A 25,928-nucleotide genomic window follows, 5' to 3' on the forward strand; every position below is an offset into this window, starting at 1 on the left:
AAAAGTACAAATTCTCTCTCTTAGACCCAGACAAACCAATCTAAAATTAAATAATGAACCTCCAAAAGGACCAAGACCCCTCCGCACCACCTGTGCAGGACAAGCACATTTTCTGCCCGTGAGTAATTATGAGTCACATGACTTTTACATACCTTCTAACATTCAAAAATCGCAAAGAGGGACAACATATGCTGGAGCGCATTGCGGCAATTTTTTTCAGACTAGGCCACGCCTCTAACTTCACCCAAAGCATAATTACTGACTCAGAACTGCTGCAGTTGGGGATCAGTTAAGTGAGTAAAGCCGAATGCACACGGCCATGAGCGGTCCGTGGTAACCCGGCCTGGATTCCTGCTGAGAGCAGAAGCGCACGGCGTCATTGGTTGCTATGACGCTGTGCACTTCATGCCGCCGCTGCTGTACAGTGATGTATGATCTATACGAGCAACCAATGACGCCGTGCGCTCCTGCTCTCAGCAGGAATCCAGGCCGGGTTACCACGGACCGCTCACGGCCGTGTGCATTTGGCTTAAAAGTTCCTTTATTTCTTTACAGCATGTGGAGCCACTGGGACAATTTTTTTCTTGCACTTCAATATCCATTTAAAAATATTAGCAGATAAATCACCGGATTATAGATATTTTAAGGTCCAAATTGCACCAAATAATGAACTTATCTAACATACAAATAGAAACCAGAGACTTTAGTAAGGAGCCATTTATTAATGCACATTTAAGCATTAATTCCCCAGGTCAAAACGAGGGACATTTAAGGATCAAAGAGGGACAGAGGGACTTGGGTCAAAAAGAGGGACACTTGGGAGGCATGCTTTTAGCTCTCGACCGTGCCTGCTGTGTGCCCTGAACCGTTGTCAATAAAGAAAATTGTAAATAAAAAAAGAGAGAGAGAGGGGGGGAAGAGCGTTGTATCACGTGAGTAGAAAGTATGCGAGGTCATAGTTCAATGAAAATGGCAGCCAATCAGGTGCGGGAACTGTGCGTGTGAGAACGAGGCTAGAGACGCAGACCGGCGTGTTTCAGTGGTGATTCCGGCCTGGGGAAGAGGGGAGAATGGCGAAACATCACCCTGATCTCATTTTCTGCAGGAAGCAGGCCGGAGTGGGTAAGATGCCGTCAATCCAGACTAAGCACTGGGAGGGCTGGATTAGTCCGGGTCACGCTGCTTTCAGTGGTAGCAGACATGGCGCGCCAGTTCTCATGTATTAGCAGGGACGTGGGCATCCTGTAAGCCCCGTCCTGCCACTCTGTACCCTGTGCTGCTCAGTGACCCCATGGCAGCCTCATGTTTCTGTATTATAGTGGGCCAGTGAGCTCATCGGCTGGGCTGTGCTTTGGATACCGCAAAAAACCCTCAACCAATAAACGCACATGGTTTTTGCATCAACAAACCTGCATTTACAGTGTTTTTTGGAAGAAAATGCTGCATAAACACAGGTGTGTTGATAAAAACTTTTTTTTTTGTTCATTTTAATTTTTTTTCCCCAAAACCAAAATGTGGCACACCTATGACGTGTGGCAGAACCCTCCGAATGCATGGCCTGAATAGCATATCATGAATAAAAACTACTGGCATAGTTTGCTTGGGAACAGAGGGCTCAAAGACCAGCAAAAAGCACAAGCATCGGTAGCTAGGCGGCCAGGTAATGTGGTCACCGTGGTTGAGCAACATTACAGGTCTCCCCCCCCAGTTCTTGTTTGCCTTGTACATTTACTGTTCTGTATATATGTATTTTGGGCCTATTCTGTACGGCGAGATGAATTTGTTGTTTTTGCTGACTTTTTAATGATTAGTATTCCGAGACTTAAATACTGATGACCTGTCCTCTGATCGGTGGGGTCCGACACCTGGGACCCCCACTGATCAACTGTTTGAGAAGGCAGCGCTGCTTCTGTGAGCACCACGGCCATTGTCCACGCTCAGCAAAACTTGTCATTTATACATTTAACGTTGGAGGTTATGCAGTGCTACGATATTGATGAGCCATCCTCAGGATAGGTCAATAATATCAGATTGCTCGGCACACCGTCGATCGGTAGTGGTACTCATGTGAGCGCTGCTTCCTCTACAACGTACCTGCGCCGTCTTCTTTGTAAAGGTGACCGTGTAATTACAACGGCTCGTCCTATTCAGGTGAAGATGCGTGGATAGGTCATCAATATGGTGGCACCGCACAACCCCTTTAAAGGGAACCTGTCCCCACAGAATGTAGTGCAGTCAGCACGTTATAGAGCTGGAGGAGCTGTGGATAAGTGATAACTTTATATAACCAGCTGTGACCGCTACATCTGTATACACACTTAGGCCTTATTCACACATCAGTGAATCACGGATGTGTGCGGTCTGTGTTCAGACAGATGTTAATGTTTGTTCACACATCTGTGAGCGGAAAAACCATGCACTAGTTTGGTCCATGATGTGGTCTAAACACGGCCATTGAAGTCTATGGGTCTGTGAAAACCACTGACAAAACACAGATGGCACGTTCTGTCAGTGGTTTACACGGACCTTTGGTTGGAGTTGTTCTGGAAATTAATTTTCAGCCTAACATCGTCCACGGAATATTGATGACACACGAAATAAACACGGATCTTTCACGGACTTGTTCACCGATAAAGTGATGGCCATCTTGTCACAGATGTGCTCATGATATGTGACTGAGGCCTTACACAGGGAATGCTAACAGTCACTGATAACACCTCCCCTGTGTCTAAGTGGAGTCAGAAAAAGCTGAGATTTAAACGTATAAATCACAAGTTTTCCTGAATCTTTCCCCACTAAACTATATATCAATGTGCTCAGCTCCTCCTGCGCTATAATTTGCTGCCTGCAGATTGCACTGCATTTTGAGCTGCCAGGTTCTCTTTAAACGGGTTATTGGGGTTAAATAAAACCTCAGGCAGCTGTAAATATGATAAAATATCAAAATAAATGATACTTACCTCTTTTCTCCCCTGCAGCTTCCTGCACTGCTCTCCTTTCCTGCACCTCTGTCATCTTCCTGGCTGCAGCAGTGACATTATGTGCACACAGGTTACTCTGCAGCCAAACTCTGGCTTCAGCAATGTATGGGACATCACTGCAGAGGTGATGTGGAGAGCACGGAATGTCACAGCTTCAGCCACGAAGATGGGGGCAGTGGCACATAATAAGCGGCAGGGGAGAAAGGTGGTAAATATCCCTTTTTATTATTTTATCACATTTACAGCTGACTGAGTGTTTGACTGACAACCCATTTAAAGATGACTGTGTTAAAGATCACTGTTATTGTTAATCCAGTTTAATAATCTGTTCTCTTTTTTTTTTTTCCGAAAATTTCAGCTATAGGCAGACTGTGCGAAAAATGTAAGTATTTTAAACATAATAATTTATGTAATCAAAAAATGTGACCCGGTTGATCAGTACTATTTATACTGATGCCCTATCCTCAGGATGGGCCGTCTGTATCTGATCTGATCAGTTGTTCTGCATTAGCTCCAGCGCCATCATATGTGTAGTGGACAAAACTGGTGATTGCAGCGCTGCTCCCATTAACTTCAATGTAAGAATTACTTCATTACATGAAGGGTAGAACTGTGTAATTTTGACGCTGGAACTACTGCAGAACAGCTGTTCGTCGGGGTATCAACCGCCACAGATCAGATATTGATAGGTCATGAGTATAAAAGTACTGTAATACCATATATAGTTGGCACTATAAAGATCTCGTCCGCGCAGCGGGCGCCATAGCAGCCAGGTTTATGCGGTTTCAAGCAGCAGAGATCCACGGCGGATGTATTAGATCAGTCATAAGGCTGATTGCATACATTTAACCACTCAGATGCTGTGGTCATATGTGACCACGGCATCTGAGTGGTGCGGGAGCCGCGCACTCCTGCTCCCGTAACAGCTCTCCCGTCTGAGATCGGGGAAACTGGTACCTTAGCGTAATAGCCAGAAGCCTTAAAGGGGTTCTACAGTTTGTTTTAACTGATGATCTATAGATCATCAGCATCTGACCGGCGGGGGTCCAACACACGGGACCACCGCCGATCACCTTCTCACTGTTTACCACTGGCCCAGTGACGTCACGACTAGTATTAACTGGCCACTCCCAGGCCAGTTGATACTAGTCGTGACGTCACTGGGCCTGCGGTAAAGAGTGAGAAGGCCACGGTGCTGCTGGAGTGCCGCTGCCTTCTCAAACAGCTGATTGGCGGGTGTCCCGGGTGTCGGACCCCCCGCCGGTCAGATGCTGATGATCTATCCAGAGGATAGATCATCAGTTAAAACAAACTGCAGAACCCCTTTAAAGGGTTTCTCCCACCAGATTTTGAGATTTTTCGCTGACTGACACTAGCGATCAACCAGTTTTCTTGGTTGTAAGTGGTAAATGTTAGTTTTATTAGTTACTTCACTATTATTCAAGAAATTCATGCAGAGCACTGCAGATATATTACGGTTCCTATTATCGTGGCAAATATCTGCATCTCTGCTTATGGAGAAAATATTTGTCTAAGGTTACCTTTAGTCCTGATCCATAGTCATTTGTTGGTCAGCTGGCCCACCACTGGTGTAAAAGTCAGCTGAACCTGCTGTATCATTGTTTTGTTAATGTTTTATATAAATTACCTTGTAGCATTATTGGTTGCATTCGCTAACAAAAAAACATTGTTTATTTTGTAGGTGACGGAAAGTGTGTCATTTGTGATTCTTATGTGCGCCCTTGTACACTGGTTCGGATCTGTGATGAGTGTAACTATGGCTCTTACCAAGGTCGTTGTGTCATCTGTGGAGGCCCTGGAGTGTCTGATGCTTACTATTGCAAGGAGTGCACCATTCAAGAGAAAGATGTGAGCACAGTAATATATATATTTTTTTTATTTTTAAAAATTTTTCAGACCAATTCACTTGAATGATTTTTGTACAGAAAATGGACCAGAATGGATGCAGATTCTGGGTTTCTTAGCATGAGCCAATGATTCGTTCCAAAAAAATTAATGGGTCTGTGCTCTATGTGGGTACAATCCAGATAGAGCACAGACTGATAAATTACTGACGTCTGAATCAGGCCTAACTATCATGCAAACTGTTTATATGTATGAATTTTTCAACCTTCCTACCCTGTGTGTGTGTGTGTGTGTGTGTGTGTGTGTAATAAATAAATATATATATATATATATATATATATATATATATTATACACACACACACGTCACATTATCCAAGGTGAGAGGTTTACAGGATAACTTGCAGGATAACAGGCCGAACTGGATGGACAAATGTCTTTTTTCGGCCTTATGTACTATGTAAGGCCTCATGCACACAACCGTTTTTTTTTTTTTTTTTTTTTTTTTTAAGGTCCGCAAAAACGGGGTCCGTAGGTCCGTGATCCGTCACCGTTTTTTCTTCCGTGGGTCTTCCTTGATTTTTGGAGGATCCACGGACATGAAAAAAAAGTCGTTTTGGTGTCCGCGCGGACCCAAACGGATCCGTCCTGACTTACAATGCAAGTCAATGGGGACTGATCCGTATGACGTTGGCACAATATGGTGCAATTGCAAACGGATCCGTCCCCCATTGACTTTCAATGTAAAGTCAGGAGTCCCTATTATACCATCGGATCTGAGTTTTCTCCAATCCGATGGTATATTTTAACTTGAAGCGTCCCCATCACCATGGGAACGCCTCTGTTAGAATATACTGTCAGATATGAGTTAGATCGTGAAACTCAGATCCGACAGTATATTCTAACACAGAGGCGTTCCCATGGGGATGGGGACGCTTCAAGTTAGACTATACTAAGAACTGTGTACATGACTGCTGCCTGGCAGCACCCGATCTCTTACAGGGGGCTGTGATCCGCACAATTAACCCCTCAGCTGCCGCACCTAAAGGGTTAATTGTGCGTATCATAGTCCCCTGTAAGAGATCAGGGTGCTGCCAGGCAGGAGGGGCAGACCCCCCCCCCCCTCCCTCTATTGTATTAATTTCATTGGTGGCCAGTGTGCGCCCCCCCTTCCTCCCTCTATTGTATTATTTTCATTGGTGGCACAGTGTGCGGCCTCCCCTCTTTCCCCCCTGATCATTGGTGGCAGCGGAGAGTTCCGATCCGAGTCCCAGTTTAATCGCTGGGGCTCCGATCGGTAACCATGGCATTTTGGCAACCAGGACGCTACTGCAGTCCTGGTTGCCATGGTTACTTAGCAATATTAGAAGCATCATACTTACCTGCTGCGCTGTCTGTGACCGGCCGGGAGCTCCTCCTACTGGTAAGTGACAGGTCTGTGCGGCGCATTGCTTAATGATCTGTCACTTACCAGTAGGAGGAGCTCCCGGCCGGTCACAGACAGCGCAGCAGGTAAGTATGATGCTTCTAATATTGCTAAGTAACCATGGCAACCAGGACTGCAGTAGCGTTTTGGTTGCCATGGTTACCGATCGGAGCCCCAGCGATTAAACTGGGACTCGGATCGGAACTCTCCGCTGCCACCAATGATCGGGGGGGGAGAGGGGAGGCCGCACACTGTGCCACCAATGAAAATAATACAATAGAGGGAGGGAGAGGGGAGGCCGCACACTGTGCCACCAATGAAAATAATACAATAGAGGGAGGGAGAGGGGAGGCCGCACACTGTGCCACCAATGAAAATAATACAATAGAGGGAGGGAGAGGGGAGGCCGCACACTGTGCCACCAATGAAAATAATACAATAGAGGGAGGGAGAGGGGAGGCCGCACACTGTGCCACCAATGAAAATAATACAATAGAGGGAGGGAGAGGGGAGGCCGCACACTGTGCCACCAATGAAAATAATACAATGGAGGGAGAGGGGAGGCCGCACACTGTGCCACCAATGAAAATAATACAATAGAGGGAGGGAGAGGGGAGGCCGCACACTGTGCCACCAATGAAAATAATACAATAGAGGGAGGGAGAGGGGAGGCCGCACACTGTGCTACCAATGAAAATAATACAATAGAGGGAGGGAGGGGGGCCGCACACTGTGCCACCAATGAAAATAATACAATAGAGGGAGGGAGGGGGGCCGCACACTGGCCACCAATGAAAATAATACAATAGAGGGAGGGAGAGGGGAGGCCGCACACTGTGCCACCAATGAAAATAATACAATAGAGGGAGGGAGAGGGGAGGCCGCACACTGTGCCACCAATGAAAATAATACAATAGAGGGAGAGGGGAGGCCGCACACTGTGCCACCAATGAAAATAATACAATAGAGGGAGGGAGAGGGGAGGCCGCACACTGTGCCACCAATGAAAATAATACAATAGAGGGAGGGAGAGGGGAGGCCGCACACTGTGCCACCAATGAAAATAATACAATAGTAACATAGTAACATAGTACATAAGGCCGAAAAAAGACATTTGTCCATCCAGTTCGGCCTGTTATCCTGCAAGTTGATCCAGAGGAAGGCCAAAAACCCTGTGAGGTAGAATCCAATTTTCTCCACTTTAGGGGAATAAAAAATTCCTTCCCGACTCCAATCAGGCAATCAGAATAACTCCCTGGATCAACGACCCCTCTCTAGTAGCTATAGCCTGTAATATTATTAAGCTCCAGAAATACGTCCAGGCCCCTCTTGAATTCCTTTATTGTACTCACCATCACCACCTCCTCAGGCAGAGAGTTCCATAGTCTCACTGCTCTTACCGTAAAGAATCCTCTTCTATGTTTGTGTACAAACCTTCTTTCCTCCAGACGCAGGGGATGTCCCCTCGTCACAGTCACAGTCCTGGGGATAAATAGCTGATGGGATAGATCTCTGTACTGACCCCTGATATATTTATACATATTAATTAGATCTCCCCTCAGTCGTCTTTTTTCTAAAGTGAATAACCCTAATTTTGATAATCTTTCAGGGTACTGTAGTTGCCCCATTCCAGTTATTACTTTAGTTGCCCTCCTCTGAACCCTCTCTAGCTCTGCTATGTCTGCCTTGTTTACAGGAGCCCAGAACTGTACACAGTACTCCATGTGTGGTCTGACTAGCGATTTGTAAAGTGGTAGGACTATGTTCCTATCACGGGAATCTATGCCCCTTCTGATGCAACCCATTATCTTGTTGGCCTTGGCAGCAGCTGCCTGACACTGGTTTTTGCTGCTTAGTTTGCTGTTTATTAAAATTCCTAGATCCTTTTCCATGTCAGTGTTACCGAGTGTTTTACCATTTAGTATGTACGGGTGACTTGCATTTTTCCTTCCCATGTGCATAACTTTACATTTATCAGTGTTAAACCTCATCTGCCACGTATCTGCCCAAGCCTCCAATCTATCCAGATCCCTCTGTAGTAGTATACTGTCCTCTTCAGTGTTAATTACTTTACACAGTTTAGTGTCATCTGCGAAAATTGATACTTTACTATGCAAGCCTTCTACAAGATCATTAATAAATATATTGAAGAGAATAGGGCCCAAGACTGACCCCTGAGGTACTCCACTAGTGACAGTGACCCAATCTGAGTGTGTACCGTTAATAACCACCCTCTGTTTTCTATCATTGAGCCAGTTAGTTACCCACATACAGATGTTTTCTCCCAGTCCGAGCATTCTCATTTTATATACTAACCTTTTATGTGGTACAGTGTCAAATGCTTTGGAGAAGTCCAGATATACGACATCCATTGATTCGCCGCTGTCAAGTCTCGAACTTACCTCCTCATAGAAACGGATTAAATTAGTCTGACATGACCGATCCCTCACGAAGCCATGCTGATATGGCGTTATTTGCTTATTTCCGTTGAGATGCTCTAAGATAGCATCTCTCAGAAAACCTTCAAACAGTTTACCCACAACAGATGTTAAACTTACCGGCCTATAGTTTCCAGGCTCTGTTTTTGGCCCCTTTTTGAATATTGGCACCACATATGCCACGCGCCAATCCTGTGGGACATTCCCTGTCAGTATAGAGTCTGCAAATATCAGAAATAAGGGTCTGGCTATGACATTACTTAATTCCTTTAGGATACGGGGGTGTATGTCATCCGGTCCTGGCGATTTGTCTATTTTAATCTTTTTAAGTCGCTGATGTACTTCTTCCTGGGTCAGACAGGACACTTTTAATGGGGAATTTATTTTTACATTCTGCATGTCATCTGACAGTTTATTTTCCTCAGTGAATACATTGGAGAAAAAAATATTTAACAGCTTTGCTTTCTCCTCGTCGCTCTCTGCGACTCCCCCCTCATTACTCTTTAAAGGGCCAACACCTTCAGATTTATACTTTTTAACATTTATATAATTGAAGAACATTTTAGGGTTAGTTTTACTCTCTTTGGCAATTAATCTCTCGGTCTCTAGTTTGGCCGCTTTTATTTGTTTTTTACATGTTCTATTTTTTTCCTTATAGTTTTTCAGTGCTTCCGTGCTACCCTCCTGTTTTAGTGTTTTATATGCTTTCTTTTTGTCATTTATTGCTTTCTTTACAGTTCTATTTATCCACATTGGTTTCTTTTTGTTCCTTAACCTTTTATTACCATACGGTATGTACCTCTCACAATGAGTTTTTAGGATGTTTTTAAAGATATCCCATTTTGTGTCTGTATTTGTGAGGACTTTGTCCCAGTTAGTTTGGCCTATGGCCTCTCTTAGTTGGCTAAATTTAGCTTTTTTGAAGTTTGGTATTTTTGTTCCTCCCTGTAGAAACGCTCTTTTGAATGATAATTGGAAGGTTATTACTTTATGGTCACTATTTCCCAGGTGTCCCCCAACCTGCACGTCTGTTGTTCTGTCAGGTCTATTGGTTAATATTAAGTCCAGTATGGCCGTCCCTCTAGTCGGGTCCTGAACCAGTTGGGAGAGGTAATTGTCTTTGGTTATTGCCACGAACCTGTTTCCTTTATGAGATATACAAGTTTCAGTTTCCCAGTCTATATCTGGGTAGTTGAAGTCCCCCATAATAACCACCTCATTATGATTTGCCGCCTCGTCTATCTCGTTTAGTAGTAGATTTTCTGTGGACTCTGGTATATTCGGTGGTTTATAGTAAACTCCTATTAGTAATTTATTGTTGTTTTTAGCTCCATGTATCTCTACCCACAGTGACTCCACATGTTCATGTCCCTCACTTATATTTTCTCGGACTGTGGGCTTTAGACAGGACTTTATATAAAGGCAGACCCCTCCCCCTCTCCGGTTTTGACGATCCTTTCTAAACAGACTGTAACCTTGTACATTAACTGCCCAGTCATAGCTTTCATCCAGCCATGTCTCAGTTATTCCCACTATGTCATAGTCCTCCTCACACATCACTAATTCCAGTTCACCAGTTTTATTAGTCAGGCTTCTGGCATTAGTATACATACATTTGAGAGGTTTATGTATATTTTTTACCCTACACCTTTCCTTCTGTACTGTTCTAGTCCCTCCTTCCATTCCTCCCCTATTCTTATTACCTTGCCCCCGGTCTCTATCTGCACTATCTTCCCCTCCTATAACGTAATTACCCTCCCCCCCAGTCCCTAGTTTAAACACTCCTCCAACCTTCTAGCCATCTTTCTCCCCAGCACAGCTGCCCCTTCCCCATTGAGGTGCAGCCCGTCCCTACGATAGAGCCTGTAGCCGATAGAAAAATCGGCCCAGTTCTCCAGGAACCCAAACCCCTCCTTCCTACACCAGTTTTTGAGCCACTTGTTAATCTCCCTAATCTCCCATTGCCTTTCTTGTGTGGCTCGTGGTACAGGCAGTATTTCGGAAAATACTACCTTTGAGGTCCTTGCCCTCAGCTTTTGACCTAAATCCCTGAAATCATTTTTAAGGACTCTCCACCTACCTCTAACTTTGTCATTGGTTCCGATATGGACCATGACCGCTGGATCATCTCCAGCCCCTCCCAGTAATCTGTCAACCCGATCCGCGATGTGTCGAACTCTAGCGCCAGGAAGACAGCACACTGTTCGGCGATCACGGTCTTTGTGACAGATTTCCCTATCTGTTCCCCTAATAATGGAGTCTCCCACTACCAGCACCTGTCTGGCCTGCCCTGCTCTCCTGGTTCCCTGCTTACTGGAGCTGACATTCCCCTGACTGGCAGAGGAAGTGTCTGGCTGCAGCAGTGCCGTCCCCGGACTGACATCCCCCTCATCTGCCAAACGTGCAAACTTGTTGGGGTGTGTCAGATCAGGGCTAGCCTCCCTGGCACTCTTCCCTCTACCCCGCTTTCTAACTTTTACCCAGCTAGCTACCTCACTTTCCTAGAGGGAGGGAGAGGGGAGGCCGCACACTGTGCTACCAATGAAAATAATACAATAGAGGGAGGGAGGGGGGCCCGCACACTGTGCCACCAATGAAAATAATACAATAGAGGGAGGGAGGGGGGCCGCACACTGGCCACCAATGAAAATAATACAATAGAGGGAGGGAGGGGGGGCCTGCACACTGTGCCACCAATGAAATTAAAACTGGGAAGGGAGGGGGGTCTGCCCCCTACTGCCTGGCAGCCCCTGATCTCTTGTAGGGGGCTATGATATTCACAATTAACCCTTTAGGTGCAGCACCTGAGGGGTTAATTTTGCGGATCACAGCCCCCTGTAAGAGATCGGGTGCTGCCAGGCAACAGGGGGCAGTCATGTACACAGTTCGTAGTATATTCCAACTAGAAGCGTCCCCATCACTATGGGAACGCCTCTGTGTTAGAATATACTGTCGGATATGAGTTTTCACTAAGTGAAAACTCCGCTCTGAAAAAGCTTTTATGCAGACGGATCTTCGGATCCGTCTGTATGAAAGTAACCTATGGATCACGGACGTGGATGCCAATCTTGTGTGCATCCGTGTTCTTTCACGGACCCATTGACTTGAATGGGTCCGTGAACCGTTGTCCGTCAAAAAAATAGGACAGGTCATATTTTTTTGACGGACAGGAAACCCGGATCACGGCCGCTGATGAACAACGGTGCATTTTCCGAGTTTTCAACGGACCCATTGACAGTCAATGGGTCCGCAGAAAATCATGGAAAACGGAACAACGGCCACGGATGCACACAACGGTCGTGTGCATGAGGCCTTACTATGTTAAAGTAACCGCCGTGTGCAGCACACAGCAACTAGATGGGCTGGGAGTGACTCAATAAGCAGGTTGTCACAGGTATGCTGACTGCAGTGCATCCCACAGCTACTGGAGGGTGTGTGGAGGAGGATCCACAGAGCGAAGCCTTTTCTGCCGATGCAACTTCATTGGCACAGGTGCAGTGACCATCTGTCTGCTTTGGAGCCTCATGCAGTAGAGTTTGCTACCGGTAGTCTCCGGGTTCATTTTGGCAGTGAGCTGCTCCACTGTAGTGTTTCGGAGTCCTCATGAACGTTCATAGCCGACATTCACCTCTCACATCAATGGTACATGGTGCTCTGCAGTTTCCCCTTCGCTTATTCACAATGGTGTCATTTGTCCACTCACCATACACTTTGACTACAGCAGCACGAGAACAGTTCACAAACTGAGCAGTTTCAGAAATACTGCCACCCTTGGCCTGAAAGCCAATATTCATCACTTTTACCCATGGTGACAACGATGGATAATTTGCATACAGCCTATCGCACACTAAGCCAACTCACAACACTTTCCTTCATGAGCTACTTGCTGCCGAAGTGGTCAGAATAATGTGACTCGACTATGTATGTAGAAAAAGGCTATGGACATCTTTAACGTAGAAAAATTTGCACCAATGCTGCGGTCACATCACATTTCTATCATCTGCTAAGCAGATCATTTACTTTGAGGCTGGATTCGCGTTGTGTTTTAGCCCTCCACAGAGCTTTCCTTTGGGGTAATACGTCTGAATACCTGAAAACAGTACTCAAACATATCCCCTTTTTTTTTTACTGGACATAAAAGCATGGTAGTCTCTGCATTTGTGTCTGTTTTTTAGCAGACTGTGGTGGATACGTTTTTGTTTAATGTTGTAATTTGAACTCAGTCTTAACCCCTTCGCTACCAGCTACGGCGCTAGAGTGATGGGCAAACATGGCGCACGTGCAATGGGCATCACGGCCGTCAGGTCTCTGCTGTTTCAAGACCCGCAGCTAATGATCAGCAATAATGCCGATCGAGGTCATTCAAGCCTTTTAGATGCCATGTTTAGGTGAGATCATGGCATCTAAAGGGTGAAAAACCCAGAATAGTGGTATCCTCTGCGGCCAATGAGGATGAAGCTGCAATTCTTATTTTCCATTTCGTCCACCATGACGGCTCTACTATGAGATTGACCCTTGACCTCTGTAGGGGCAGGAACACACAGAGTTTAAAAGGCCACCACCCACACTCACCCTCAGTGTTTCCTGTCCCTACGGGGTCAACCACACAGAGAGCCCTCCTGGTGGAGGTGAAGAAAAAGTTTATTATTTTATAAAATACCTGAGGATTCCGTCCTCGTCCCCTGCCCTCCTACGGTCTGGTCCAAAGCTGGGCAGGGGATTCATATGGAGCCGATCTCGCTTCTGTACCAGGAGCCTGTATCCCTCCCCACAGTGCGGTCCCCCTTCCCTATGTTGAGGAAGCTGACCGCAGGGAAGCAGCATGCTGAACGCCGACAGGAAGCCTCAGCATTACTCTCTGCTCCCGGCGGATGGAGGCGAAAGGGGCGGAGCTTAGACCGGAAGGGGCGGGGCTTAGATCGGCCGCACGGCGGTGACGTCAGACGCCGGACTGACTACTCGTGGCGGCAGATTCAAACAGCCAGTGGCACCGATCTTCCTCCTGGCGCATACAGCACTAATGTCTGCTCCTGAAGCCCCGGACGCCTCTACAGCCCAGATGGACTCTGAAACTCCCTCGGCTACTCCAACAGTGAGTTCCCCTGTGAGGAAAGACAAAATGATGTATCTTTTTTTGACTTACTTGCTGTTTTGTCTATTGATACCTGGCTGCTCCTCTCTTTCATAGGGAGTTAAAGAGCCCAGAACAAGGTCTAAAGTTCAAAGATGTGCAACTTGTAATAAGAAGCTTCCCGAGAATTATAAAAAGAAGCTCTGCCAGAGCTGCATAAAAGACCTTATAAAAGAGGAGCAGCCGTCAATTTTGTCCGAGGTCAAAACGCTTATTCAGAACGAAATTAAGTCCTCTTTGGCCTCCCTCAGATCAGCCCCGTCTACACCTCCTGCTGCAAAAAAACCTAGATTATCCGCCCCATCCTCCTCTGTTTCGGAGATTATGGACGAGGGGGCCTCCACCTCTGGACAGAATGTGGACTTTGACGTTCTATCAGAGGGGGAGATAATGGAAGATAATAAAAAATATTTATTTTCTTCCGAGGATATGGAGGAGCTATTGGGAGCTGTCAGAGCAACCATGGGGATTGAGGAGGTGAAAAAACCAAGGTCCGTCTTAGACGAGATGTTCGGGGGACTCAGAGCAAAAAAGTTAAAAGTTTTCCCAATGAATGAAAATTTAAAGGACATGATCTTAGACGAGTGGACTGACCCCGAGAGGAGACTAGGGGTATCTCGGGAATTCAGAAACCGGTTGTTGTTTGATCCAGCGGACGTCAAATTATTTAACGAGACCCCCAAAATTGACATCCAAGTGGCGAAAGTAGTTAAGAAGACTTCCCTCCCATTTGAGGACTCTTCACAACTACAGGACCCAATGGAAAGGAAAGCCGACTCTCTCCTAAAGAAATCCTGGGAGACAGCTATGTTTGGGGTCAAAACCAACATAGCCGCAAGATCTATGTGTTTTTGGCTTAACGAACTAGAAGAACATATCAAAAACAAGACTCCTAGGGAGGAAATATTGAGCTCTATCCCACTCCTCAAATCTGCCACGGCCTTCTTGGCGGATGCCTCGGCGGAATCGGTGAGGTTCGCCGCTAAGGATGCGGCCCTCACCAATTCCGCAAGGAGAGCTTTGTGGATGAAAGCCTGGGGAGGGGATAGAGCATCAAAAGCAAAACTATGCTCCATAGCGTTTTCTGGGGAATACGTTTTTGGACCCGTATTAGACTCTATCCTGGAAAAGGCTGCAGACAAAAAAAAGGGGTTCCCGGAAGAGACCAAAAAGAAGCCCTTTCGTTCCTCCAACTCCCAAACTATACCCTATAGGGGCAAAGGAAAGGGGGGTAGGTGGAGTTACCAGAAGGGGGGGGAAAAGGCAGAGGTTTCCTTCTTAACCCCCAAAATAAAGATAAACAATGACGCCAGAGTAGGGGGAAGACTGCGGAATTTTCTGTCCCAGTGGGAGTCCATTACAAAAAATCCATGGGCTCTAAATATAATTCGGGATGGCTACCGGATAGAATTTTCCTCAGTCCCTCCAAAGAGGTTCAAAATAACCTCTCACAGCCCAAAAATAATAGAAAAAATCTGGCAGGGTATCCTGCAACTTATAGACTCAGGCGTTGTGACAGAAGTCCCAAGTTCAGAAAGAGGAAGGGGTTATTATTCCAGTCTATTTCTGGTACAAAAACCAGATGGTACCTTCCGCACTATTATAAATCCAAAAGGATTAAACAAAGTGGTCGCATACAGGAAATTCAGGATGGAATCTGTAACATCCATCATTCCCCTGATCAGAACAGGAGACTTCATGACATCCATAGATTTAAAAGACGCGTACTATCACATCCCCATAAACAGATCATCGCAAAAATTCCTCAGGTTTGCCCTAGTGGACAGCTCAGGAGTTGTAAGACACTTCCAGTTCACTGTGTTACCCTTTGGAATCTCATCTGCTCCAAGGGTATTCACAAAACTAGTAGTAGAAATGATATCCCCTCTGAGAGCAGAAGGGATAAAAATTTTCCCATACTTGGACGACTTTCTGGTCCTGGGACCCTCGGAGCAGGAGACAACCAGCATTACCAGAGACCTGATGCACAGGTTTTCAGACCTGGGGTGGGTAATAAACCTGAAAAAATCAAGTTTAATCCCCTCAACCAAAATGAAATTTCTGGGGGTAATACTGGACTCGGTCTCCCAGGTGACATCCCTCCCTCGGGGAAAAAGTTACGTCGTTTATAGAAAAAACACAAAAATTCCGAAGTCAATCCCAGTGCTCCATTCGCAATGCCATGAGCCTCCTAGGCACAATGACCTCCTGCATAACAGCGGTGTCTTGGTCTCAGGCCCACACCAGGATTCTCCAATCTTGGATCCTGCAAATTTGGGACAAGAGACAGTGCTCTCTAGAGAAAAAAATCCCCATCCCGAGTCAGGTAAAATCAGATTTAAAATGGTGGATGAAAGAGGAAAACCTGCAAAAGGGTGTACCCTGGGTAAAAGATCCGGAGATTCAAATAAACACGGATGCAAGTGGTACAGGATGGGGAGCAAAAATAGGCTCGATAAATTACCAGGGCACTTGGTCGGACGCCATGAGAAAATGTTCCTCAAATCACAGAGAATTGAGGGCAATCTGGGAGGTGCTGAAGGTGTCACAGGACAGGGTCTCCGGAAAACACCTAAAAATCCTCTCGGACAACGTAACAGCCATAGCATACCTGAAACATCAGGGGGGCACACGATCATCAGGCTTAAAGGAATTGGCAGAAAAAATATTCTCCTGGGCGGAAAAGAACGTTCTATCCATCACTGCTATCTATCTAAAGGGTACAGAAAACATACAGGCGGATTTTCTCAGCAGAGTAACCATAGATCCGGGGGAATGGGCCCTAAACTCAATCGTATTCGAGCAGATTACCAGGAGGTGGGGGACCCCCAAGATAGACCTGTTTGCATCAAAAAAGAACGCAAAGGTCCATCCCTTTTGTTCCCTAAACCCAAGAGACAACCCTTGGGCGACAGATGCATTTTCAGTCAGGTGGTCTTGGGATCTAGCCTATGCCTTCCCCCCCTTGGCCATTAATACCCAGGGTGCTGCAGAAAATAAGATCGGACCCAGTAACCGTAATACTGGTTGTCCCGTACTGGACAAAAAGGAATTGGTTCCCAGTGTTAAAAGAACTGGCTCTGGAAGAACCCTGGATAATCCCCCCCACGGGAGGACATTATCTCTCAGGGTCCAATTCTTCACCAGAATCCAGGTCTTTTCAGACTATCGGTCTGGATCCTGAACGCGAAATCCTAAAAAGCAGAGGGATATCAGAGAAAGTCATAAACACCCTTAAGTCCAGCAGGAAAGAAGTTACTTCTGCAATATATCTTAAGATATGGAAAAAATATTGTAGTTGGCTTGGCCAGACTCCTCCCGTAAACTCTTCTCCCAATATTAAAAAAGTGCTAGACTTCCTCCAACGAGGGTTAGATCTGGGCCTTAGACCAAGTACTCTCAAAGTACAGATCTCTGCTTTGGGGGCTTATGATACGGACCTGGCCAGTCACAGGTGGATAAGGAGGTTCATAAAAGCTGCCTCAAGATTGAGACCTTCCCTAACCCCTAGGACGCCTCAATGGGATCTAAACTTGGTCCTAAAAAACCTTACAAATTCGCCTTTTTCTCCTACGCAGGATATATCTCTCAAACACCTATCTTTAAAAGCAGCCTTCCTAGTGGCAATCACTTCAGCCAGACGTCTGGGTGAAATCCAAGCGCTGTCCTGCAGGGAATCATACCTCACGATCTTCCCGGACAGAATAGTTTTACGTTTAGATCCAGGTTTTCTCCCAAAAGTGGTGTCGGACTTTCACAGAGACCAAGAGATCATCCTTCCATCTTTTCCCAAGGACGACCCATCACAGGATCAGTTCCAGCTCCTGGACGTCCGGGATACCATCATACAATACCTGGACTTAACAAAAGAATTTAGGAAAGATGATAACCTTTTCGTTCAGTATGGGGGTCCAAACGGGGAAAAAGGCATCCAAAGCCACGATCGGATGATGGATCAGATCTACTATTATTTGCTGCTACCAGAAGTCGGGTCTAGATAGCCCCACGAATATAAAAGCTCACTCTACAAGAGCTATGGCGTCTTCATGGGCAGAAAGAGGAGGTGTCTCCCTTGACAGGATTTGTAAAGCAGCCACCTGGTCGAATAGAAGTACTTTTATCAAACATTACCGGATTAATGTGTCAGCTTCTGCGGATTTAACCTTCGGTCAGAAGGTTCTACAAGCAGTTACCCACCCTGTTTAATAATCTGGTAGTTCTCATAGTAGAGCCGTCATGGTGGACGAAATGGAAAGACCGTAATTAGACTTACCGGTAATTCTGTTTCCTTGAGTCCACCATGTCGGCCCAGATTTCCCCCCCTGAGATTTAAGGAGGGGTTGAGTATGAATTAATACTCAAAAAAAAAAAAAAAAAATGTATATATTCATATACTTGCCTAGGTTAAGGCTACACCCACTTGGTAATTTGGAAAGCACTGGGGGTGAGTGTGGGTGGTGGCCTTTTAAACTCTGTGTGTTCCTGCCCCTACAGAGGTCAAGGGTCAATCTCATAGTAGAGCCGTCATGGTGGACTCAAGGAAACAGAATTACCGGTAAGTCTAATTACGGTCTTTGGCCAGCAGGTGGCGGGCCAACATAAGAAATGAGCAATCCTGAACAATTATTGGATCTAAAAAATCCTTGATTGTTCAGAATAAAAAAAATATATATTTGATTTTGTAGGCTCAAATAAGAGCTTAAAAATCATTAAAAAAACCTGTTAAATATATAAAAGTTTAAATAACAAAAAAAAATCATGGTTATCACCGCAACCGTAAACGCCCGTACTATTAAAAATATAAAAATATTTTTCTAATATGGCGAATTACATAATTGAAAAAAAAGTCAAAATGGCCAAATTGCCATTTTTTTCCATCGCTTCTCTTTCCCCCAAAAAGTAATGTGAACAAAAGGTCACACACTCCAAAATTGTATATTTTTCCCCTCAAAGTTTAAACTTATTTTTACACTATTTATTTAGATATATATATATATATATATATATATATATCTCTATATATATATCTCTATCTCTATCTCTATCTCTATCTCTATCTCTATCTCTATCTCTATCTCTATCTCTATCTCTATCTCTATCTCTATCTCTATCTCTATCTCTATCTCTATCTCTATCTCTATCTCTATCTCTATCTCTATCTCTATCTCTATCTCTATCTCTATCTCTATCTCTAATATAATCTCTATCTCTATCTCTATCTCTATCTCTATCTCTAATATAATCTCTATCTCTATCTCTATCTCTAATATAATCTCTATCTCTATCTCTATCTCTAATATAATCTCTATCTCTATCTCTATCTCTAATATAATCTCTATCTCTATCTCTAATATAATCTCTATCTCTATCTCTATCTCTAATATAATCTCTATCTCTATCTCTATCTCTAATATAATCTCTATCTCTATCTCTATCTCTAATATAATCTCTATCTCTATCTCTATCTCTAATATAATCTCTATCTCTATCTCTATCTCTAATATAATCTCTATCTCTATCTCTATCTCTAATATAATCTCTATCTCTATCTCTATCTCTAATATAATCTCTATCTCTATCTCTATCTCTAATATAATCTCTATCTCTATCTCTATCTCTAATATAATCTCTATCTCTATCTCTATCTCTAATATAATCTCTATCTCTATCTCTATCTCTAATATAATCTCTATCTCTATCTCTATCTCTAATATAATCTCTATCTCTATCTCTATCTCTAATATAATCTCTATCTCTATCTCTATCTCTAATATAATCTCTATCTCTATCTCTATCTCTAATATAATCTCTATCTCTATCTCTATCTCTAATATAATCTCTATCTCTATCTCTATCTCTAATATAATCTCTATCTCTATCTCTATCTCTAATATAATCTCTATCTCTATCTCTATCTCTAATATAATCTCTATCTCTATCTCTATCTCTAATATAATCTCTATCTCTATCTCTATCTCTAATATAATCTCTATCTCTATCTCTATCTCTAATATAATCTCTATCTCTATCTCTATCTCTAATATAATCTCTATCTCTATCTCTATCTCTAATATAATCTCTATCTCTATCTCTATCTCTAATATAATCTCTATCTCTATCTCTATCTCTAATATAATCTCTATCTCTATCTCTATTATAATCTCTATCTCTATCTCTAATATAATCTCTATCTCTATCTCTAATATAATCTCTATCTCTATCTCTAATATAATCTCTATCTCTATCTCTAATATAATCTCTATCTCTATCTCTAATATAATCTCTATCTCTATCTCTAATATAATCTCTATCTCTATCTCTAATATAATCTCTATCTCTCGTTGTAATTGTACTGACCCAGAGAATGAAGGGCACAGGTCAGGTGGGAACAAAACCTGTAAATCAGTGGAGGAATTGCGTTTTTTCCCAATTCCACCCCATTTAGAATTTTTTTTTTTCCCACTACATTGTATGTCATATTAAATGGTGGCATTAGAAAGTATAACTTGTCCCGCAAAAAATAATCCCTCATGCAGCTACCCGTATGTAAACGGAAAAAAAAGTTATGGCTCAAGGAATATAGGGAAGAAAAATGAAAACGAAAAAACCTCCGGTATCCTAAGCGTTAAAGAGGCATTCAGCTTGTTAAGTTATCCTCTATACCATCTAAATATAAGATTTGTGGGGGTCCTACCACTGGAACCCTCAGCTATCACAAGAACGGGTACTCCTTACCCCTCGGATCCCCCTGAAATGAAAGGAGTGGCAGATCAAGCATGCGCACTCTACGGGAGGTCCGGAGACAGATGAGTACAGCGAATTCCTGTAGAGATGAGCTGCAGTTTGCATAGCCGATCTACTGCTACAATCATTTTAGGGGCTCTGAGAGGTGTGAGGGTGCTCGTTCCCAGTGGTAGGACCCCAACGATCTAATAGTCATTCCCCTGGGGATATCTTTTCTCAGCCAAAATACTCTTAAGTTTGTCTGCAGTCTCCTTTTCTTCTGTTCCGTTTGCAACCTGCGTTTAGTTTCAGATTTTTATTTTGTGAACAAGTCCCACTCATAAATACATTCATGTGTCAAGGATGCTGCTGTCTTCACTAGCTCTCAGGTATCAGCACAGCTTCATTCCTGAATTGCTTTCTTCCTCTACAACTGCTGAGAGATCTTCTCACATGTAATGAGTGTGTGATTCCCCTCCTCATGCAGAGCTTTCCAGTTCTCTGCTTTTTCTCTACGCATGTACACAGCCTGTGTGCTACACCTCCATACCACCTGTGTTAGCTGTAGCACCTATATATTCTCTTAAATATATTAATCACTCAAAGGCTTTGTAGTTTCCAGCACTGCCGGAGTATGCGTCTAATTTATGATGAGGCGCACACTGGCAGTCCATGCGCCAAAATGAAATCTACAGCAGCTCATTTTTTGTCTTTATTTGTGGTACAGAACTGACGCAAATGAAGATAAATGTGTTTGGCCCGCTGACCCCGCCCTGAGCAAGCTACCTTTTCGGAAAGTGACAAGAAGACTGGCATGGGGGAAATGATAAATTCCCCCTGTAATCCATAGCCTACAAAATCACATAAACGCAATGCAAGATGGGATCAAACATTACCTGTACATATATTCACAGCTAGTGCACCAATGTACAGCATAATAGACAATATATCCAATGCTATGTTTCGGTGATAAGTGTATGCAGTATAAATATGCTACATGGTAATTTAAACTTTAACAGAATGTGCTACCAAAAACTAAATATGATTACAGCAAAGTGCAAAAAAAATATACCATAGTACGTTAACGACCAAGCTGCAACATAATAGGCACAGAGTGGCCCGATCCCTTTCAGACCCTGTACGTGGTTCGCCCCACAGATTCTACAGGAGGTACTGAGTAATGTCACAATACGGGTGCCTTATATAAGAGTAGACTATAATAACTTTATTAATAAAGTACAGATGCTACTTACAATATGGCTCTTGAGACACACACAGTACAGACCAAAAGTTTGGACACACCTTCTCATTCAAAGAGTTTTCTTTATTTTCATGACTATGAAAATTGTAGATTCACACTGAAGGCATCAAAACTATGAATTAACACATGTGGAATTATATACATAACAAACAAGTGTGAAACAACTGAAAATATGTCATATTCTAGGTTCTTCAAAGTAGCCACCTTTTGCTTTGATTACTGCTTTGCACACTCTTGGCATTCTCCTGATGAGCTTCAAGAGGTAGTCCCCTGAAATGGTTTTCACTTCACAGGTGTGCCCTGTCAGGTTTAATAAGTGGGATTTCTTGCCTTCTAAATGGGGTTGGGACCATCAGTTGCGTTGAGGAGAAGTCAGGTGGATACACAGCTGATAGTTCTACTGAATATACTGTTAGAATTTGTATTAGGGCAAGAAAAAAGCAGCTAAGTAAAGAAAAACGAGTGGCCATCTTTACTTTAAGAAATGAAGGTCAGTCAGTCAGCCGAAAAATTGGAAAAAACTTTGAAAGTAAGGGCTATTTGACCATGAAGGAGAGTGATGGGGTGCTGCGCCAGATGACCTGGCCTCCACAGTCACCGGACCTGAACCCAATCGAGATGGTTTGGGGTGAGCTGGACCGCAGAGTGAAGGCAAAAGGGCCAACAAGTGCTAAGCATCTCTGGGAACTCCTTCAAGACTGTTGGAAGACCATTTCAGGGGACTACCTCTTGAAGCTCATCAAGAGAATGCCAAGAGTGTGCAAAGCAGTAATCAAAGCAAAAGGTGGCTACTTTGAAGAACCTAGAATATGACATATTTTCAGTTGTTTCACACTTGTTTTTTATGTATCTAATTCCACATGTGTTAATTCATAGTTTTGATGCCTTCATAGTCATGAAAATAAAGAAAACTCTTTGAATGAGAAGGTGTGTCCAAACTTTTGGTCTGTACTATACATGTTAACAAGGTCACGAGGACAGAAGTGAGGCACAGGAGGACGTACACAGGAAATGCGCAGTTCCCCTGTCCCCTACCGCTGACATACAAGATGTTGTGACGCTACGCCGCTTCTCAAGCGCAGGTAGCACCCATTGCTATCTTTATAATGGAAAATGCATAAAATGACTGCCCATTATTAATATTAAAGCTCTATTTAGACCTCTCATATCAGGAAGTACAAATAGTTAAGATGACCAGATGCCTAAAATGTTATGGAGGAACAAGTATGCCCAGTAAACAAAACATTGTATATTCTCTATATCAACATAATAAGCACATTTTACTCATTCTAACCATCCAGTGTTGTGGTTTTAATATATCCTATTGGGCAATGCACCATAAAGATGTTAAAAAAAAAATATTAAAAAAGTGAAAAGATATAAAACATTCAGTGACACAGTGCACAACTAAAGTGGTCCTCACATACAGAGTGAAGTGCGACAAGTGAATGTGATAAAGGTAGATGTTATACCATATATAAAGTAAATATGTGCGGTCTTTATTCATATTAAAAGTCTAACCCCAACTTATCGGGGAAATAATATATATGAAAATGAATTAAAGTGATACCTTGTCCTAATAAGGATAAAAAATTCTTATATTACAAGTGATTATTATCCTATTGTCGCATTAGAACATATGAGTAGTGTTCTCCTCAGGTGTTATCCTTTAGATTTTGTATAATACTTGGTACACAATGCAGAAACATCTTCTCCCTCCTCATAAGTACATATAAGATGGAACAGAATCTTCAAGTTTTTGCATTGGCTGGCCTGCTTGGATGCTTTCCACCACACTGATTTGATGAGTACAACCCTCCATCCCTTCGCTGTTGATGTCTCCAATACCAAGAGAAAGGTGGAGGAGATCAGAGAGCCATCTGAAACAGGAATAATGCTTTGACTGACTGTCACATTCAGCAGCACCATTAGCTAGACGAAGTACTTGTGCGCGCACACACACACTTCAGAAGCAAAATGTAGGGCATTTCATCAAGACAAAAAAAAAAACTGCTTAATTTTGCATTTAGGAAACAAATGAACAATAAAATAAATCTGACAATGTATGGTACTGTGTTTGGTAAGCTGCGAGAAGGCAGCGGCACTCGGAGAAGCACTGGTGCCTTCTCAAACAGCTGAGCGGTGAGGGTCCTCTTCTGCCATCCGTAATGGACGCACCACTTCTCTGGCTACCTGATGCACATGGTGTATCAGTAGTTCAAGACACTTCCTACTTGTCCAGCCCTGCTCTTGGATTGGCCAGCAATGTTCATATGAGCAGGGCTGGACAAGTAGGAAGTGTTAACTACCAAATGCATAGTATACACCAGGCAGTTGGAAAAGCGGTGTGGCCATCTTGGATGGCAGAAGAGGAGCCAGGTGGTTGACGGATCTGCAAGTAAAAAGATGAAAATGAAGACACCATGTAAGTGTTCTGTTCATTCCCCAGTTATCGTAAAAAGATAAATTATTGAACTGGAGGGTTACTTTAAATTATTTTTTTGCGTACAGCACCAGAAGACTCCATTAAAGAGGACCCATCGTCTCTTGATTTGTCTGTTTTTATGTGTAGTTATTCCTCCTGGAAATGTGTGAATACACCAGCCACTGGGTCTTACCATTACTCTGTGGAACATGTCCCTATACACTTTGATACAGTTTATACCATACTAGCAGAAGGACCCGGCTTCGCAGGGGTATATTTAATTTAATGTTTGTGTGTGTCGTTAAAAGATATTGACATCATCCGCTATAACAGTGCCATTTACAGTACCCCGCCCCTTTAACAGTTACCTCCACGGCGGCTTGCCCCATTAACAGTAACATCCACTGCGCCCTCCTCTTTAACAATGACCTTCACAGCGGCTGACCCTTTATTAGTGACCTCCACAGTACCCCGTCTCGTTAAGTGATTTCCACAATAAGCCGCACCCCCTTAACAGTGACCTCTACAGCACCCTGCCCCTTAATACTGACCTCCATAACGGAACGTCCCCTTAACTGTGACCTCCACCATTCCCTGCCCCCTTAACATGGGGCGTGGGCTAACTGGGTTGGGGGGGGGGGGGGCTTAGCAGGTCCAGGGGGCTAGGTTTTTAAGTCAATCTTTTGATGGTGGCCATCCTACCTGCCTGCCCCCTGAACTGTGACCTCCACAGCACTCCGCTCCCTTAACAGTGTCATCCACAGCGCCCTGCCCCTTTAAAGCTGACCTACAGCGGTGAAGAAAAATGTCTGGGTTGTTATGGAAACCTGGTGTAAAACTGTATGTGGAGACTAAAGGCCTGCAAGCTTCTATTTGCTGATAAGGGTCATGTGACCAGGCTTCTATTGGCTAATGCAGACATATACACACACATACACTTAGCTTTATATATTAGTAACGCAGTAATACTCCATTGTCAATTTGTTAATATGGATGTAGCAGAGTTAACCGTCATTGTGACAGCAACTGTACATTTTCAGGGGAATAACAGACACCATAGGGGAAGAAAAGTGTGTATTTTTAATTTGCTTGACTCTTGATTGACTTTAACCATTTACGTTTTGTTTTGTTTATTGCAGAGAGATGGTTGCCCCAAAATTGTAAATTTGGGCAGTTCAAAAACAGATCTTTTTTATGAGAGAAAGAAGTATGGCTTTAAGAAGAGGTAGTTCAGAGTCTGGACTGTGGACGACGTTCGTTGTGCTTGGAAGAAACTGTACACATTTTTTATGATTTTTTTTTTTTTTTTTTAATTCTTGGATAATTAGATCAATAAATTCTGTTTCTACAGCCAACTGTATCTTTCTTTTTTGTTCTCAATGTATCAGCATGTCTTAAATTCATAAATCTATCAAAAACACTTAAATTTTCTCAGTTGCATTACCGATAATGGAGCCTGACAGCCTCTGTGCTGCTGTACAGGCTTCATCAGGTACCCCTTTAAGGGAAATATGTCACCACGTGCCTCTAAAGATGAGTTCACATCACATTTTTACCTTCGATTTAACGTATATGTTGGGGAGGAAAAAAAAAGATACAAACGTGTAGCACACTATGCTTTTGCATCCTGCAGAGTCTGGTAAAAATGTGTGTGTATATACACTCACCTAAAGAATTA

General features: G+C 43.6%; 1 protein-coding gene across 1 annotated transcript; it reads left to right on the top strand.

The window, feature by feature from the left end:
* The first annotated feature begins 967 nt into the window (after positions 1-967).
* Positions 968-25,603, top strand: PHF5A (PHD finger protein 5A). The gene is made up of 4 exons (XM_040408289.1): positions 968-1,122; positions 3,340-3,363; positions 4,684-4,850; positions 25,390-25,603. The coding sequence occupies exons 1-4, from the start codon at positions 1,071-1,073 to the stop codon at positions 25,477-25,479; spliced, it is 333 nt and encodes a 110-aa protein (XP_040264223.1). The 5' UTR covers positions 968-1,070; the 3' UTR covers positions 25,480-25,603.
* Positions 25,604-25,928: the final 325 nt, after the last annotated feature.

Source organism: Bufo bufo, chromosome 9, assembly GCF_905171765.1.
Source record: "Bufo bufo chromosome 9, aBufBuf1.1, whole genome shotgun sequence".
NCBI lineage: Eukaryota > Metazoa > Chordata > Amphibia > Anura > Bufonidae > Bufo > Bufo bufo.